The sequence below is a fragment of the Typopeltis vanoorti genome, chromosome 3, assembly GCF_054136105.1.
Source record: "Typopeltis vanoorti isolate ZY-2024b chromosome 3, IOZ_Tvanoo_1.0, whole genome shotgun sequence".
NCBI classification, from domain to species: domain Eukaryota; kingdom Metazoa; phylum Arthropoda; class Arachnida; order Uropygi; family Thelyphonidae; genus Typopeltis; species Typopeltis vanoorti.
In genome coordinates this window covers 145,639,688-145,658,447 of record NC_143551.1, presented here as the reverse complement: position 1 = coordinate 145,658,447, position 18,760 = coordinate 145,639,688, and the positions used below count along the sequence as shown (strand labels likewise).

Genomic DNA, 18,760 nt, shown 5'->3' with positions numbered 1-18,760 from the left:
TTCCGTCAATTCTACGGTTCGTTACATAACTGCAGACCCGAATAAGTTTTATGGCAAAAGTCGGGAAAGTAGAAACGCAATTACTCAATCGAGACATTAATCATCTCCATCTTCTACATACACCGGATGTAACTCTCTTCTGCGAAATATCTAAGGATACAAACGTCTTAAACTAATACTTGATCACGCTGCAGCTATTTCCCCAAAGAATTCCAATGTATCTAACTATATCTGTTTAGCAGCTGCTGAGAATATTGCAAAGCCAAATTAAAAGGAATAGTACAAACAAAACAAGAAAGACCACACTTTCTGTTCGTGTAAAGTTAATAAAACTATTATTCAGTAGTTTTCAATGTTTCCTAAAATATTTAGAATAGAGAAAAACCAAATTTGGTCGTTAAAGGTCTCTATTTGCGAATCATAAGTATACTAAATCTGCACTCGAAATATTGAATACGAAAGTATTAATAAATCTATTAAGCATTTGAATTACAATCGAAGTACTAAAGCTATGAGGCTAAATCTGCACTCGAAATATTGAATACGAGAGTATTAATAAATCTATTAAGCATTTGAATTACAATCGAAGTACTAAAGCTATGAGGCTAGGAATTTACGCGTGTTCTTCTGACCGATTTGTCTGTTTTTTTTTGGAATGAAAGTATCTAGAGGAGAAACTGTTTTACCTCCGTTTAAGATCTACTAATACACCTAATAAAGAAGCCAACTTGGTCGCTTTATAATTTGTCGTTAGCAATGTGTTTTTTTTTGTTTTTTTTTAATTCGCTTAAGACAGTGATACATTTGAGAAACCAGAAAAACATTAATACGAATTTAAACACCAAACGCGGACCCGTAAAAATCTCATTTAATCAATGCCGATTTTCGAATTTTTTTGTATTTCGAAGACTTGACATGTCTGCAGCTTGACTTTTAACTTGACTCTTTGTTCAAGGAATTCTTTCCGAAGAATCTCATTCCAGTAACAGAAAGCAGTCACTCCGACCCGTGTGATCCTCATAACAAACTTCTTTATATACAGTTTAAGTCATCCTCATTCCAACTGTATTTAAAACGATACTCAGTTTTAATATCGATAATCACACTGCCATCAAGCTGCCATTACGGATCAGATTAATATATAAGCCAATGACCAACCATGTAACTAGTTCACATCTCTTAATTTGACTAATTGGGGAAGCAAACTGCACTCATGTGACCTCAATCACGCTGGCGACATGTTATTGACCTACCAATAACGAATACCCTTGACCTTCGTAATATCTGGCTCAAGCACAATGTGACCACTTTTGTACACAGACAGACAGACAGACACGATTTAATAGACGCTATTCAAACATGACCAATTTTTCCTGGTTAGGCTACTCCAACCTATTTTTTTGCTTCTTGCTGCGTTTTTTTCCTTCCTGTTGCCTTTCTTAGATATCACTGAACTCTTATTTCTTCTGGAGCAAGAGATTAGGGAACTATAGAAATTATCCATTGAAGGAGTCATCGTACTATGTTTTCTTTTTCCTTCCCAAAAGAAGAAGGTATTTTAATTTCGAGAGGGATCATTATGACTTGAAGTGCAGCATTTCGGTCGCATTGGGTAGTTTTAAAGCAAGATACTACAGAAAAGCTGCAGTCTGGATTTTATGCGCGGTTGTTTAATCCTTCTTCAGATTATAAACACTAGCCTCCTATCAGCGGAGCTGTTTGCGAAGCCTTTGATTCAAAAAGTTATTTTACTTTATTTTATCAGTAAGGTGTTGAGTATTGAAGTGTTGCGATCTTCATTAAATTTTGACTTCACATTTAGTGTTGGCAATTGAAATATATATTCCAAAGCTGATAATTCTGAATAATTCTAACAAGTATCTCCATAATTCAAAATAAAAGTATGGGGAATTCTCTTGTTGTTCGTAGCAAAGGTGCTTATCCATCTGCTATTTGCAATAGCAGATGGATAAAGAAGAAAGCAGTTAGTTAATCGTTGACTCACTCATGTCTCAATTGTTGCACTCGCCTTCCTCTTGCGCATGCATTGGTTTCATTTATCGTTCCAAGTAGTATGCGGAATCCCGTCGATTTCTCCCAAAATCTGCTAGAATGGGTTAGTCACCATCTATTCATTCCATTGCGAAGTCAACTTACTCCTGTTTTGTAGCACGATCTGCTTTCATATATGTTTCTGCGAAATAAAATTAAGCCTGGAAATATTAACTTCCGAACTATTTGTTGGAATGCTCCGTCAATCTTCACAGAGGTGGGGGGGGGGGGGGGCTGCCAACCGGAGAACGGATATTTGGGATGTTCAGCACTCGATTGACGGTAGAATTTCATTTAATGTCATTCAAGCAAAGGTGGAGAGTTGGAAAATTACTTCTGCATCCGGGCAACAACCACCCTTAGCGTGCCTCGGCTGAGTGCACTTCGAAGCTGTCGTGTTAAATAACATATTATAGACCTCTCTCTCTCTCTCTCTCTCTCTCTCTCTCTCTCTCTCTCTCTCTCTGTCCGTGTGTGTGTGTGTGTGATGGCATTTTATGTAATTTCCGTTTAAATTTTCTTCCATCTCTCGAACCCTAACTGCAAGAAAATGAATGATCGCTTACACTAATCGTGCAGTTTCTTTTTCAGCCATAATTCACGCATGCGCGGTGCGAAGAACTTTTAAAATGACACTCGTATAATCATCGAGAGTTTCGGAATGCGTAAAGTCCTAAAATGTTTTCTGTTTCACTTTAAAAATAAAATGCGTTTATGTTTGAGACATAAGTTGGACACTGAAACGTAGAAACTGTTAATATAGTAACAACATCTGATGAGTACTAAGCTCTAAACGGTCGTCTATTTCGTTCTTGACGACGAAATTGTTACATGCAACGAAGTAGACCAAGCAGAATCTATTTGCTGACATAGAAGTACTATCACAAAGGTTGCATTGTCTTATTGAAGTAAACAAAGAACAGAACCGTATTCAAATTAAGAAAACTGGGACAAAATTACTTGGTTTGTTCAAGAGGAACATTCACTGGACGGTGAAGGAATGAGAATAAATATTCTTAATGGCAAATCACCGGAAGAGCAGATAACTATTTATAAAAGAAAATAAATCGTAAGTGCAATTGGCCAAAATACGCCCAGTACATCCTAGAGCGATATTTACAAGAGTGTTAGTTAAAAAGAGAAAGAAGCACCCTGATGCTAACAAGAAAAAAACATTTATGCATCTGAACCGATCAATAATGCAGAAGAGGAGATGGAGGAGGTTGTCTGTTTCTATGAATAACTTCAGCAAGAGAACATCATAAGAAAAAATAATAATAAATGGCTTACCTACAGTTATGGGAAATTTCAATGCAAAAGTGGTAAATTTATAAAAGATAAAGCAGATGTGGCATTAAATTTGGCATTAAATTGAAGAATGAGAATTTATAAAGGGAACCTTATAATCTCAAAGGAGTTCAAACATCCAGAGCGAAATTTTATAAACATATAAAATTTCGCAGCTTTCGGGGTAAATAAACGCTCGTTTTTCTTACTATGCGAGTTAATGAGGAAGGTTGAAGATGTAGGAATCGTTTGCAATTATTACTAATGGGTTAGCGTTGCCAGAGAAAGTAGCACATCAGCAAATGCAACCATACGCACCCACACAGATTGTATTTCAGTCTTAGTTCAAGTTGAACACATAGAAAGATATTTTGATACCTTAAAACGAAGTATCGCAAAAAGTACAGTTCTGTACAATTTGCGGCAGTGATCCAAACGAGACCGTATTGATTAAATTTCGGAAATAACTAAGACTAACGAACTCCTAAGACTCAATTGGCCAGAGACCAGAGTTAATCTCAGCATTTTAACCTCGGTACTCAAGTATAGACAGAACTAAAAGGCTTCAATTCTGCTGCAGAAGTAAGATATTATGGATCTGGCTCCTGAACAGAGTCCGTGTCTTGTAAGTAGTGCAATGTCAACTTCAATGCCGAAGGTTATATTCTGATAAACTCATAAATTTCAAATCTTTTTATAAGTGTCTTTCTATATTTGGCTATAAAATATTGCTGGATCTATAATATCCTTCATTACAGAAGGGTTTGAAAGATTTAAAAATTGCTGAATAAAAAACATCAAAGAAAGCAAAACAGTCAAATTAAACAAAACAGACTAAGAATGGAGATATGATTTCAAATGTAACAGGTAGAGAGAGAGAGAGAGAGAGAGAGAGAATGTGGCATCTTGAGGGATAACTGAAAAACAGCTTCTCCCTTTCACATATCGCAAGTTTAAGGCACAAGAAAAACCACATTCGAAACAAGTGAAGCCACAGACGTATACAACAAATACTTGAATTAAAGCCATCAAATGCATATGAAAAAAGAACTTTTGTTTTACAGTTAAGAATTAAATAATTAAAATCTAGTAATAAATGTAACACGAAAGAACCACGATGGGTTATTGTACTTCCGTGTTATATTTAGTAATAAATTCTCGTTCATTATCAACCCTTAATAATGATAAAATATTATACCCATCATTATTAATGATTTATTATTATTAGGACTAATTGTTATTGCCTTGCGATAATTTATGAGGGTGGGGGGGGGGGAATAATTACTTGGAAACGGAGAAGGAGGGAGAATATAATCTTATTTGCTGGCGGAGTTGGTGATCCGCACCATCCCACGTGTCACTTACGTGACAGTCGCGGTTTGACAATGTTTGCGGGTTCCTACAGAAATTTGTTGAAGTACTGGAATATTCTGTTGCTTTATTTCTTTTCTCAGTTATTTCGTCTGGCGGTGCGGAAAGGCGAGTGTAGATGGTATGTCGTTTCCAGTTGTGGTATTTTTACGATAAGCAATACCAAAAAGAGGTTGTTTCTGGTTTGTGGTGGCTTATTTTCGGTTGGTAATGGGCATGCATAGTGTTTGACAATCCTGCACGGAATGTTCTTAGGGGTTTGTTTGTTGGATAATACTCGGCAGCAATGCATTGCTAGCTGCATTTATAGATCCGATTCATATGTATCAAATTTACTCTTAATATTCCAGAAAAACATCAGTCTCCATCTTTGAAATGAAAATAGGAATGAAGTTAACAGTCAAAGAATTTTCTACCAGGTAGACAGCTTAATTTGTAAGTTGTTTAGATTCCGTTATAGCAACTAGGTCATCTACTCTACGTCTATTAATTGTCGGCGACAAAGGTCAGCTATTAATTGCATTTGTTCTCTAGCCTATGTAGTAGATGAGAAACTCTTCCACCTTCATATGAGATCAGCTAAATGACCTTTATTTGAAAAGACGTTAGAATTACCTCGAGTACTATGACAGGAAATCGAACTTATCCGGCTGGGTTCAATTCCCTAAATGTTTCCGGAAGTTATCTTTAAAAAAAAAAAAACGGGTCGCTTAAATTAATAATAATCTTAATTAAACATCGATTTAATTATTCATCATCATCATAACACTAGTTACGGTTATAGGTTTGAGGTTTACCCTGCCTTTTCTTTCCAATTGGCTTATATTTTAGTAATTGTTTAGGATGTCGGGTGTTGGCCATTCGGTTTACATGTTCAATCCATTTTTGTTTATAATTGTTTAGTTTTTCTTCTATTGATTTTGTTTTCAGTTTCTTTTAAACGTTCCTTTTTTGATCTAATCACGTGTTTTTGAAGTTCTTCTCATAAATCTCATTTCACTTCTTTTTTAATTAATTATTTAATTATTTATCTTTAGAATATATTAAATTGAATGAAGAATATGATTTAAATCAACACCAGTGCATTGCTAAAGATAAAAATAGACTACTTTTAGATAATATAGCGCGTAACACGCAGAGGTGCCATCAACAATGAATTTCCTTAGAAAATTGTCGAGTTGGAAAATTTGTATTGTTAAAATCATTACGTGTCTCTATTTAGAATAATTTGTTTTACTTTTGTAAAAAAAAAAAAAAAATAGATAAATATTATTTTTTTATATTGTTATGATTAAAGACGGTTTCAATGCGAAGTCACCTTTATATAAAGCTCTTTGTAGTAATAATCAATCCTCAGGCAATTTTTTTTCTTATCATAGAAAGGCAAACGACTTTAGATACTATTACTGAAGAAGATTCACAATTACGATAATATATTGTGAATGGCCTGCAAATTATTAGTTGAAGGATATCTTTATCCTGACTAATATCCAAGCTTCACAGTAATGGAAACATTACTAATACAGCGATATTTTTACAAAAAATGAAATGTGATGCCCATTGCATCAGACAGTGCAATCAGGGATTTATCCATATCTGTGAAACTAATTGTAAACAATTACATTAAGTCGGGGATCAGATACAGCGTTATCAAAGGAAAGCACCAAACTCCCGCATGTAACTTCGAAAAATTGAAATAATAGGAGTGGAATTACCCGTTTGACTTCGTAAACGTTGTCCTTTTTTTTTTTTCTTTGCGAATTATCAATCTGCTATTTGGTAGCGAACATTTAGCGATCTCAAAACTTAATTCCCTCCCTTTATTAATGCAACCATCTTTTTTAGATAACCACATGAGGATACAGTAGACATCACGGAAGTCTTCAACTAAATGCCCAAATTCGGTCTAACATTTCATTCCTGTAAGTGCACCCACAGGAGTCCTTTTCTTGGAATAATATCCTAATTGAATTACAATAACAAGGGTCGAAGGTTCAGCACCGTTTATTTATCTTTGATATCTTTTTTTAAAAAAAGGTACTACTTCATTTTTGATAAACACGATAACTTCATTGATTTAGAATGGCATCAATCAGTCTAGTTTGTTGGATTCGCAGAAGGGTTAAATGCTACATCTGGACAAATTTCGTTTGAAGTAATTTTGTTGACCTTTGGGAATAAGGGTTTAGAACATTTCTATGAGAAGGCTGCATTTAAGAAATCAGGTTTTACTTACCCAGACTGGGTGGCCAAAAAAAAAAAAAAAAAAAAAAAATCATGTTCATTTAGAAGTTGGGTATACTGGGTAACAGGGGCGCTCGTGCATAGGCACTGGGAACTGCGGCACCCCCAATTTTTCTCGATATATAAATATATTTATTAATTTATTTATATTTGCTTGTAATATTTAATTTTATCATCAACAATCCTATACAATTATCTTATTTTGTATAAAAAATAATAAAAATTCATCTTGTAGCACTTAGATGAAATTTTCACGTAGCACTTGAGGGCGAAGGACGCTAGCAGCACTGTCTTTACCACAGCGTCATACTGCTACGCGCGCAAGCATATGCACGTCATAGTGAGATGCGAGCTATTAGCATAATGCGGCACTGTCCGTCGCGCAGTTCCACTGTTGTTTGTATGCAGTTTGCGCCAGTAGTAGAGTGTTCGTAGTGCTTATCGTGTTTACTCCGTCTCTTTAGATATTTGGACATTACAATTAAAGGAATGGATTTTATTTTTAAGTAATTTTGAATTATACGAAACTGTACAATTTTATCGATAATAAACAATGTTTTTTCATGTTTAATTTTTTTTTTTAATTTTTACCATCATTTTGATATTTTATCCAAACATGTATGCACTGTACTTAGAGTGTATGTATATATATTTCGAAAGTTGCAGCACCCCCACGATTTCAAGCCACGAGCTGCCATTGCTGTGTAATGATCGGGGATCTGTAAGGTGATGCCAAATAGAGTATGTTCCCCAGGCCTCAAAAAACAAATCTACACAATTGCATGACATTAATTGAAAACGGAGCAGGGGCGACTTGTACATAAGCACTGCAACATTGCAGCGCCCTCAAGGAAAAAACGAAAAAATTAAATTTTGTTTGTGTTTATAAATGATAACAATGCTTACAACATTATAAATGCAGTACAACATGTTAAAGGTCTTATGTTTTGACATTGATTGAATAGTTCATAATTGGAATTGTTCGATTAACGCTTTATTACGAAAGAAATGCACGGCAATCTAACGCAGTGTCGGAATTATCACGTTCCGCCAATTGCAACTAAACTCGCCGATATTCGTTTGCACTTGTTACTGCACGTAACAAGAATCCGACACTGCTTATTTGCTACAGATAAATTGTGTTTGCGCGCGTTATTTCTGTGAGATACGAAACTTTTATTATCGGTGCTTGTTTGTGGTGAGATTGAAATATTTTTGATAAATCTTATTTTCTTTATGAATTTTATTTTCAAATAATATTTTCAATAAAGCAATTTTTTAATATGTAAATTTACTTATTAATAAATGGGTTACTGATTAGGAAAAATGAATTATTTTTCTTATTTTGTATATGCAGCACCCCTATTTAAAATTTTCACCGGCCGCCACTGAAACGGAGCCAAAGTATTTTTGTCCCACGCACCAAAAATCTAAGCATTTTGGAATTCCAGTCTACGGCTATGAGGCCAGTGTATTTATGTCTGTTAAATGGGCTTGTTCTTCTAGAGGGTTTTTCTTATTTTGATAGATGAAAAACCTTTCTGCGCCCATCTGAGATCGGCTAATCGATCGTCACTTGAAAAAGATTTATAAAAGTTCTTTTTTCATCCTAGATGAAGTTCAAACGCATGTCTTTCTAAAGCTAGCGGGCTTCGTCGATACCGACCGAACTACGGAAGCCTCGTACACCTAGACAATAATCTGATCTTAAACGCAACGTCCAAATAAATGTGGAACGATCGTAGTATGAAATATTTCGCATCTGTGATACTCATCAACATAAGTAAACTTGCGTCGATTTCGGTATATGACAGTACGCATACTGTAACATTGTTTTGCCTAATTAGGCCGTTAAAAGGTGATCCAAGGAAAACCAAAACTGAGACTGATGCAACACATTTCAATAGAAATCCTAAATACCAAATTGGAGATATTACTTTGAATCCCTATAAAATTCTTTACGTTAATTCCCCCATGAAAGAGGGTCCAATTTAAACAAAGTTGGAATGTCTAATCAGATGGAAGTTACTGTTTGGTATAGGGGCGAAAAACGAATCGCACAGTTTTTTTTTTTTTTTTTTTTTTTTTTGTTGTTGTTGTTGTTGGTAACTTCCACCCACGATAGGAGTCAAATCTTTATAAATATTTTCTACGTTTTGGGTAATTTTTATATGCATTTTTACGTAATCCTGAAACGGTGTTCTAAAGACTAAACATAGAACTTTTACAAGTCACTTCAGGCCTCCAGTAAGCAAGAAGGTGGTCTCACACCGGGCGACGAAGTTCATCTCCCACTTAAAGACAATCACAAACAACTACACCCACGACAGAATCTTAAACAGCAGCTGGTTGGTTCCAAAGCGGGTATGCTAACCACTCAGCCAACTAGACTAGCTTACTCGTTTAATAAATGCATCTTTAAAATAAATAAATAAATAAATAAACCAAGGAAAAGCTCTCATTTCTTAAAAGCATATACGACCCGTGGGATGAACAGAAGAAAAAAAAAACATTAATGGAAGCCATTTGTAACAGTTATTTTAGTTTATTGTGTGGAGATATTCAGAATACCTTTAAGGCCGTTTGTTTGTAACCTTCTTACGGAATACCAACTTTCATTGATCCTGCACTTTTTAACGTAATCCCATTGAACGTGTCTGAAATGATTCGAAGGAAGTTTGAAAGCAAACTCGATACTTCTAATAGTCTTTTGGTAAACTGTTCATAAAGAATTGAACTAGAACGCTTCTCGAAAGCCTCCGGGCTTACTGAAATCGATATAACGGTTGTTAATCCCAAAGACATTGTTAAAAGTCTGATACAGTTTTTTTTTTTCTCTTTATTCGGTCAGTTGGATATAGTAATAAATAAAAAGTAATAAAACGCTTATGTGGGCCGTTTCTGAAACTTCTTTTAATTCGTGATATGGGGAACCAATAGTCGTTTTGACAGAAAAAAAAAAAAGAAGATAAAAAAAGTATAAAATTGAAGGTCCGAACGCAAAAAATGCTGTAGATATCAGGCAGTGGATGATAATGAGATAAAATAAAGTATTTTGAAATAAATGAACATATCTGGTGAACTCCCCCTCCCCTTTTTTTTGGAAGCAATGCGACATTACTAGTCTTTAGTGGAGATCATAAAATCATATTTCAGCAGCTTCAGTTTATTTCCAAACGTCGTTTTTCACTTTAATAATAATCATATTCATTTTAAAATAAAATTCGCTGAAAATAATGTTTCTAAATTTAGTTTACTTCACTAGTCCATTTTTGGTTTCTGTATCACATTCAACAATGATTGCTCACAATTGTAGCCACGCCTCTTACTACGTCACACAAACAATCGGATAACAATTCTTCCTATCCTTACAGTATTTTTGTAATCGTATATTTATAAACAAAGAGCCACACTAACACATCGACTATTCAAGAAATTAAGTGAAAATATTAATATTAATTAATGAAATTAAGTAAAAATATTAATACAGTATTCACCGGATGACTCACAGCAGAAAAAGATCTATGTAAATACATTGATCAGAAAGTGATGTTTGGGTTGACGTAGAAATGGGAATCGTTTACTATTGGATATGTTTATAAAGCATCTTCGATGGTTCCCGAAATACTATTTGAAACAGTTTCAAAAAGGATCTAAAGCTTAAGACGCTATATAACTTTTTACATGGGTTACTTTGGTATTGTACTATTTAAAAGACACGAACTCCATGAGCTTGTATTTACTTTTCTTTTTATTCGTGATTTTCATTAAAGGTTAATCAAATTGACTCAAAGAATAGACAGAAACCCAGAATATCAGATTTGAAACGAATGGAACACAAATTCCTCCCAAACAAGATAATAATACATTGCAATGGAAACCATGGTAACGGAAACAAATGTTTCAAATTTCGTTTCACCGAAATAAAATTCCGCTTGCTTTTAGCAGGAATGCGAATGGTCAAATCAAAAGGCACTTTTCTTCGAAGTTCCTTAATTTTGATCGCGCGTGCTCTATAGAGTTTCACTAATTCAGAGTAAAAAAGCCTAGTGGTTATTTTTATTACTATTATTTAAAAGAGGCTAAGCTTATTGCTTTTAAATTAGGGTTCTCATTTGAGAGACATGGCACAGGATTAAATCCTTCTGAACTATAATGTTAGGTTTGAAATCCAATTACTTTATCTACTATGGAAATAATATTAAACTTTGAAAACAGCCTGTTTAAATTCGACAATATTTCGCGCCTAGACTCTAAATACGTCCTCTGCTATATCCCGCTTTCGTAGACGCGTGAAAATTCGGTCAGTCCTAATGAGAAGCTTCCGTCAAAGAAAAACGGAACCGCTCTATATGAAATCGCGTTAAACGGGGAACGGTGATAAATATCCGTTCTTAAGGATTACAATAATACAAAAGCTCCAAATTTTTTAGTAATGATCCCTCCCCTTTTTTAACATTAGATGAAGATAGTATAATTGAAATATTAATATTTAGTAAATATAAAAAAATAAACAGACGTAATTATTTTTATAATAAAATTTATACTTGAAGTGTATAAATGAGAAATTTTAGTACTCATTAATTATCTAAAAAAAATCAAATCATGTGATATGAAGGTGACGTTTAAGCTTGTCAGGCATTGCTATCAACTGCTAATATATCAAGGCATATCACACACGAAGGTCATTTCTGTCGCTGATCTCCTGAAAGTGAACGATAAATATAATTTATAATATTTTCTTGATTTTGAATTGTTTGTTTGTAACATTTGAAGCCCTTCAACTTTTCTTTTCACTGCCGTCGAAAACTTACCCTCTGTTTCTTGAAAATGTTTGGCCCCTTTAATCATCAATCGCGCCACCTAGAAGGGGAGGAGGATCCCTACATTTTTAACGACCAAGCTGTCATTACAGATTACTACAGGAAGTTTGTTTTGTTCCCGATAATCATCTACCTTCCTCAAAATTGGGAACTGCTGACAGAAGGTGAGTAGTTCGTCAGTAGCACCTGCCGGTCGAGTATTCGGATCCAGCCGGGGGGGGGGTCCTATTTGACCCTCAGTAATACTATGCATATCTTCTTACAATATTTCTGTGTTTCTTTTAGAAAAATTATGGTGATTTGTGTGATAAGACGGAAAAATCTGTACAGTCAAGTTTAGCTACTTTTTTTTTTTTTTTTAATGTTTAACCATCCTGGCCGTTGTGTGGTCCCTGAGTTGTTCCATAAATTAGCGATCGTTTTGTAGAGTCCTTACTCCAGCTGGTGCTGAAGATACCATTTTGGGTAGAAAAACCTGGGTTCGAATCTTTAAGACATAAACGACCTTCATAAGGATTTTTGTGTCCGAAGGTGGTTTAACTGGTCTCATACGGGGATGAAAGGGTTTCCCCATTATGCCCCACTCTGGAAACTACAGACGTTCCCTTCAGTCTTAGAGCATTTCTCTGTGCCTCAGCACGATCAACTAGCAAAGGCTATCCTTCCAAAGGATAAAATATCACTTCCTCTTTGTGTTAAAATGTGCTTCAATTAAACTGTTGAATTCTTCAGAAATTAATATAATTGAATGCGCCCCATACGCAGTACGTCACTAGTTAAAAAAAATCATCTCCTACTCTAAGAAAAAAAAAAAAAAAAAAAAAAAAACAGCCGCAATCTAACATAACAGCTAAAACCCACTGGTCTTCTATTCGTTCTTGTTTAAGTGAACTACTTGTCATTTTCCATAAATCTTTCGATTTATTTTACTTTCAGGTAAAATATTATATCAAAAGGCTTAACAGATGATGATTGTGAAACTTTATGAGAATGCTCACGATTGACTTGATAAAGACGGAATCGACTGGTCACTCACAATGGAGTGATTGACGACCGTGGCTCCATGCTATCCATCTGTTTTAAAGGGAAAATTTGATCATCGACCAACACAGGGCTTTAAAAATGTAGTAAAAGTCCGAAAAAGACAGTTTGATCTAATATAAAAACGTGTGGAATAAGAATTGCAAAATAAGTTTGCTTTTAAGTTTTATATTTCATAAATCTTACAAAATATTCTACCAATGATCACACTCACGAGTATATACAGAGTGAACACAAAAGTTTACTGTTGTACGGAAATGTTCCAAAAATTACGTATAGAAAAGTATTACATTATTACGAAAATATTAAATAAAAAGCTCATGCGCAGAAAATCGAATAAAAACAATCAAAACCATTTCAACAACGGTTAAAACAAGTATTGTTTTAACCCATTGTTGTCTTTTTACGCGTTTTAATCCAACATTGGATTAAAACGCGTATTGTTCCTCTCGTTTCATTGTAGAAATTAATAACAATATATAAAACTCCAAATAACATAACGCAACATACGAAATTACTCTAGCAATTTAAAGAAAAACTTTGGACAATTGCTTTCTCGCTTTGAATCATAGGGAAAGATAAAAAAAAAGTATATATATATATATATATATAAAACACCATTAAATGCTTTGTAACTACAACTTGGCCTCAATGTTGTTAACATAGAACAAAATCAACGTACATTCAACAATGAAGGGTCATTGCAGTTTTGTCAGAAATAGCACTTCGTGCAGAGAAAAATGGCCAAAATAAAATGAAAATGAGAGATATGGGAACATAACTCATTTTAGTAATGGCGCTGTAGCGAACTAACATTGTGTGCGTGCGGATGTGTGATTTAATGAGCAGGCATTGCACCGCTATTCACACAGTTATAAAAGACCATGTAAGAGTTGGGGAAACATTTGTAAATAAACTGGGAGAGTCGTGAAGGTTAATGGAAAGAGAAATATCACCAGAACAGCACTTGAAGGCGTAAAAAAAAAAAAGGGAAAAAAAAGCAGTCCTAAATAAGTTGATTTGTAGTAGCTTTTAAATTAATATATCGTAAATACAAAAATGACTATGTTCAAAGTGGTCTCTATTGTAGTCGACACTACAACAATGCTGCCAATTGTTTCCCAACATTTCAACAATTGCGTTCAACAATAGACTATCGACCATTTTCACTGAAAATATGGAATGTCCCTGAAAAAGAGCCATGAACGGGAATAGCGAAGAATCTTCACACACTTAAAGCAAGTCCAAAGAATGAAATATGTGGAAATAAAATGTATTTATATTGGACCATAAATCAGAAAACTGATGAATGACCGAGACTTCAACGAAACTCAACACTGATAGCTTCGACTAAAATGCCTTCAAACTATTACTGGAATTTTTGCGTAGGAAATACGAGCACTACAAACGGCTAACTGATGAAGTACGTCAGACTTATAAAATCATGGGATGCAGCTATTGAAGTTCCGCATCTTGCGTTCTCACTTAGATTTCTTCCCGTCCTTGGTGATGTTAGCAATGAACATGAATGGTTTCACCAGTACATTGTTGTCATGGAAAAGCGTTACCAAGGAAACTGGAATTCAAAGTATGCTGGGTTGATTATTGCTGGACACTGAAAAGAGAGAGAGAGAGAGAGAGAGGATTCTGATGCTATTGGCTAAGAATTTTAGTAGTATTTATAGGATGAATATTCTCAGAAAGATTGGAAAACCTCGTAGATATTAGAAAATTCACATTTCTTTGTTCGTTTCGCAACAAAATTATTATAATATCTATTAGAACAGATTGAAGTTTTTAAATTTTACATTATATTATATACTTTTTTTGAATTTTACTGGAATTATTCGTATTGGTAAAGAAATAAAAATTTCCAATTTGAATATAAAATTTGGACTGTTCTGGAAACATTATTTCCTTATTTGGAAAAAATAATAAATAAGAACATAACTTGTGTAAGAGGCAAGAAATGAATTTCACCGCCCGGTGTGAGACCACATCCACGGTTAATAGTGACCTGAATGTTTAGTCCTCTAGAAAGGGTTTCTAGAACTGTAAAAAATCAATAAAAAACAAACATAAAAATATACCCAATTAATAAAAATAATCCATAATCTACTCACGGTACTAAAGTTTATAAGCTTACAACCGTTTCGTGAGTGGCAGTCACATTAAAAAAAAAATAATAAATAACAGTTTACGATAAAGTTGTGAAGTGTGCAGCATGGGAGACAAATTCAAGGGGATGGGTTGTCCGTAGAGAAAACCCAATGGAAAAGCTCGACAATATGCAAATATCATTCTCTATTAATATCATCTGAGTATTTCCTTAGATTAAGATAACATCGTTGATTATCGCCACAATAAAATCGTCATAATAGACGAGTCCGATGTTTTCTGCTCAATAGGAGTTACGAGAAGGCTCCCCTTCAAGAAAGTAGGGCACTTCTTGGCACATTATCTTCTTGCTTCCTTCGCCTTTACGATTCCCAGTCAGTGCATGGCGCCCGCCGTGATCATTTTGCTGTCAGTCGTTTCGCTGATCATACGATCACCCACTTGAAAAGAAAAGTGCACTCGTACATTCCCCCCTTGTCGGCGTTTTCTACAAAAGTTTCTTCCGACTCTAAACGGGCAATGCTCATACAGAACTGAGAGAAAATTAAAGTAGACCAACAGACTGTTTATATGGAGTCTGGGGGGGGGGGGTGTAATGTTATTGAGTTCCAAAGGAGTCGCTGAAACTTAATTTCTTAATAAGTGGATTTATTGTATTGTATCTTTTCGTCATCAGCATGATGACATCATCAGGAGTTAACACACAAAAAAAAAGGTTACAATTATTACTGAACTACTGTCCTAAGGATAGTATATGGCAAATGATCTATGATTAATAACTGTTTATTATACACTAATTTGCATAGATTAGATTTAAATTTCAATTTTTTAATTTATTACAATGGATTACGATTCCAGGAATAGCATGACTGCTAACCGTATTTATTTATTTATTATTTTTTTTTTTTGTACATATTGGTGACTGGCTAAGAGTAATGTTTTTTTTTGTTATGATAATATGATAATATCAATCTGATGATAATATAAATGCAGATTCGGGTATAATATAATTAATAGCTATGATTATTCTCTACACTTTCAATAATGGCTTTCATTGGTTCACTAGAATTATATTGCTAATCACTTTCAGTGTTTTTCTTCTCATGTGTCATAAAAGGCAATTTCATATAATATGAACAGTCACAAGGTATTATTTAATATATTTTTTATTTGTTTAATCACCTTCATTAGAATACATAAGCAACCAAGTAGATGCGTTACCGATGTTTATGCGATGAATTCTGAAGTAGCTAAAGCTATACTGGAGTGCTTCGATTTCGATGAACAGTTTATGATGTGTTGTATAAGAAGGCTATTTTGAATCCTCGTAGTCGCGTATTTTGATTCATTCACCTACCGGTAATATTTTTAGTATCATATTTCGGTTCCGGTAAATTTGTTGCATTACTGTATTTCCTATCACGTAGTTGTTGAAATTATTTTTTTCCTTTCAGAAAAGAACTAAAAGGTAGCCTTTTTTCAGAATTGTTTTATTTTTGGAGAAAAAAAAAAAAAAAACCCATCCTGATCAGTAGATAGCAGAGTCGTATTAAATTCCATGCGAATAATGCTTGTTGCTATTGGCTTTAGCTACGATTTTTTTCTTTGTTCTTTTCCTATTATCAGATGTGTACATTTTTATCACAAGAAAAATCTTTTAGACTACGTCCAGGACTGAGTTTTTTTTTTTATTTTATTTATTTATTTTTTTTTTTAACTGAGTGTTTCTGAAACCAAGAAAGAACATTACATTAAATCTGGTGTTCTCACAACGCTACATCCAGAGGGAAGCAACAGTCTAGGAGTAGAAATGTTAAGGATGAGGAGAAGGTAATGGAATAAGATTATTTTGCTGTTTGGTGTTTATTGTTTGAACCTTCTGCAATAATTCTAAGTGATACTGTATGAGTACTATCCCCCTTTTCAATAAACTTTTAGGAATAGGTGAAGCTGAACAATTATATAATTTTAAAATATAAAATTTTAAATTCTTGTCTTGGTTTTACTTTCTATCATTATCGCAAAAATAAACATTTAATTGTATTAAATTTTAAGGGAAGCATAAAAACCGATTCGTCTTGTATTCCTCTTCTCAACGGGTGTAAGTGCGAACTCCATGTTTCGTTTGCAATTTAGTTCGTCCGAAGACATATCAAAAATTATGCATATGAAAAACTTAATATCTTCGAAAACAGACTAGATTTACGTAATCACAAATGAAACATAAGTCTGGTGGTAAAAATGCCATTGTTAGAAACAATTCAAGTGAATTACGTAATAATAATAATACTGGTAACAATTAAATAGAAACACGGTATTGTTCGTATGCGCAACAATATACTTGCTACCAAAAACAATGTGCTGTTCTCCATTAAAATACATTGTTCTGCTTATTAATATACATGAATGCGCTCGATTTTGATGTATTTTAGATAACACTAAAATTGTATTATAATTTGATATAAAGTAGCATAAAACTTATGAAGGCATGTTATGGCGAAACTAACCGACTAAAATGCCCTTAGATACGAAAAATACACTTGGAAACTTCAACACTGGTTTCCACCGATTGACACATTCATGTAAAATCAGAATCTTAGAGAGGGGGAAAAAAAATGCTCGGAGGGCTTTCTATATTTCAACCCTAGAATGCCGTATATAAATTAGCTAATCAAATAAACATTGGTCGTTCGTAGGAGCGAAGCCGCGAATCTCTTGTGGCTACTTTTATTTTTAATAGCAGAACGGAATTAAACCTTCTCTCCACAATAGCGAGTGACCGTGCCAATTTCACGGGTCATCTAGCCAATTGCGCCACTACCAACGAATTCACACATGGACGTACCGGCTGCTTGCGGAGCAACCTCGTGGCTCCGTCGAGTTCGTGCATGCGGTGCAGCCAACAACTTAACGCTAGCTCCTTAACTCAGAACGCTTAGAAGGCGATGACGAAAGAGAAAGGGGAAAAAAATAAAATAAAAAAAAAGAAATCAACGCTTACCAGGAATGCCAGGTTTACGACGGCTCTCTCTGCATGGTGTCCCGTTTCCATTCTTAAATCCCTCCGCCAACGAACCCCACGAACTTACTGGTTTGTACATTTGAGTAGTCGCTTTCCGACAGCGGCACATTCATGATAGCTCACCTCCCTCTTAACTTCGCGAAATACGTCCTCAAATCTTGTCCGCCTTACGGATCGAGCTGAGCGTCCGTTCTCTCATTGGCCCGACGTTTGCCAGTAAGAGCGGTCTTACGGCTTCTTCGTATAACACCAGCGCGCCAGCTATTTCCGATCGAGGAAAACACACATTTCTTGTTTCTAAATTTCGCGAAGAATTTTCTATAGAATCGTCCCATCGCAACAAATGTGTCCCTTAGGAAGGAAAAGGTATTAGAATCGGTGCAGCAAACGCTGTTGGATTCTTATATGCAAATAGCCCACAGTGTAAATGCTGCAACCGGTTCGACCTTCGTTTTATGAAGGTGAAGTAGCATCTGTTACTTTAAAATAGAATGACGAAACCATTTTTATTTTATTTTTTCTTTCTTTAAAGCGAAATAAGTTGCCTTTTTCGAAATTACACTTTTTTTTTTTTTTTGGCGAAGATTTATTCTTCGCTGCCTCATCATAAAACGCAAGCGCCCTCTTGCGTATGAATAGAGGTTTAGTTCCGGAAGATGATCATTAAATCACCTGTAACGTACCACGTGCAGATAAATTCTGCGATTTCTTTATTCATTTATTTACTGAAGTGCTTCTTAAAACATCCTCTTGCTGACAGCGCCGTGCAAGCAACTAAATGCGATCGTATTGATTAGAAAGT

General features: G+C 34.7%; 1 protein-coding gene across 2 annotated transcripts in view; it reads right to left on the bottom strand.

Moving 5' to 3' along the window:
- The window catches only part of LOC150108636 (metalloprotease TIKI1-like), a 271,836-nt gene extending 253,754 nt beyond the window's left edge, over window positions 1-18,082 (bottom strand). The window contains exon 1 of one of the 2 annotated variants that reach the window (XM_090416095.1): window positions 17,938-18,082. In XM_090416095.1, the coding sequence (XP_090272221.1) occupies window positions 17,938-17,988 (51 nt within the window). In that variant the 5' untranslated portion in view covers window positions 17,989-18,082. The remainder of the gene's footprint in view (window positions 1-17,937) is intronic. The other variant, XM_090416094.1, reaches the window with a different exon arrangement.
- Between the last annotated feature and the right edge of the window lie 678 nt (window positions 18,083-18,760).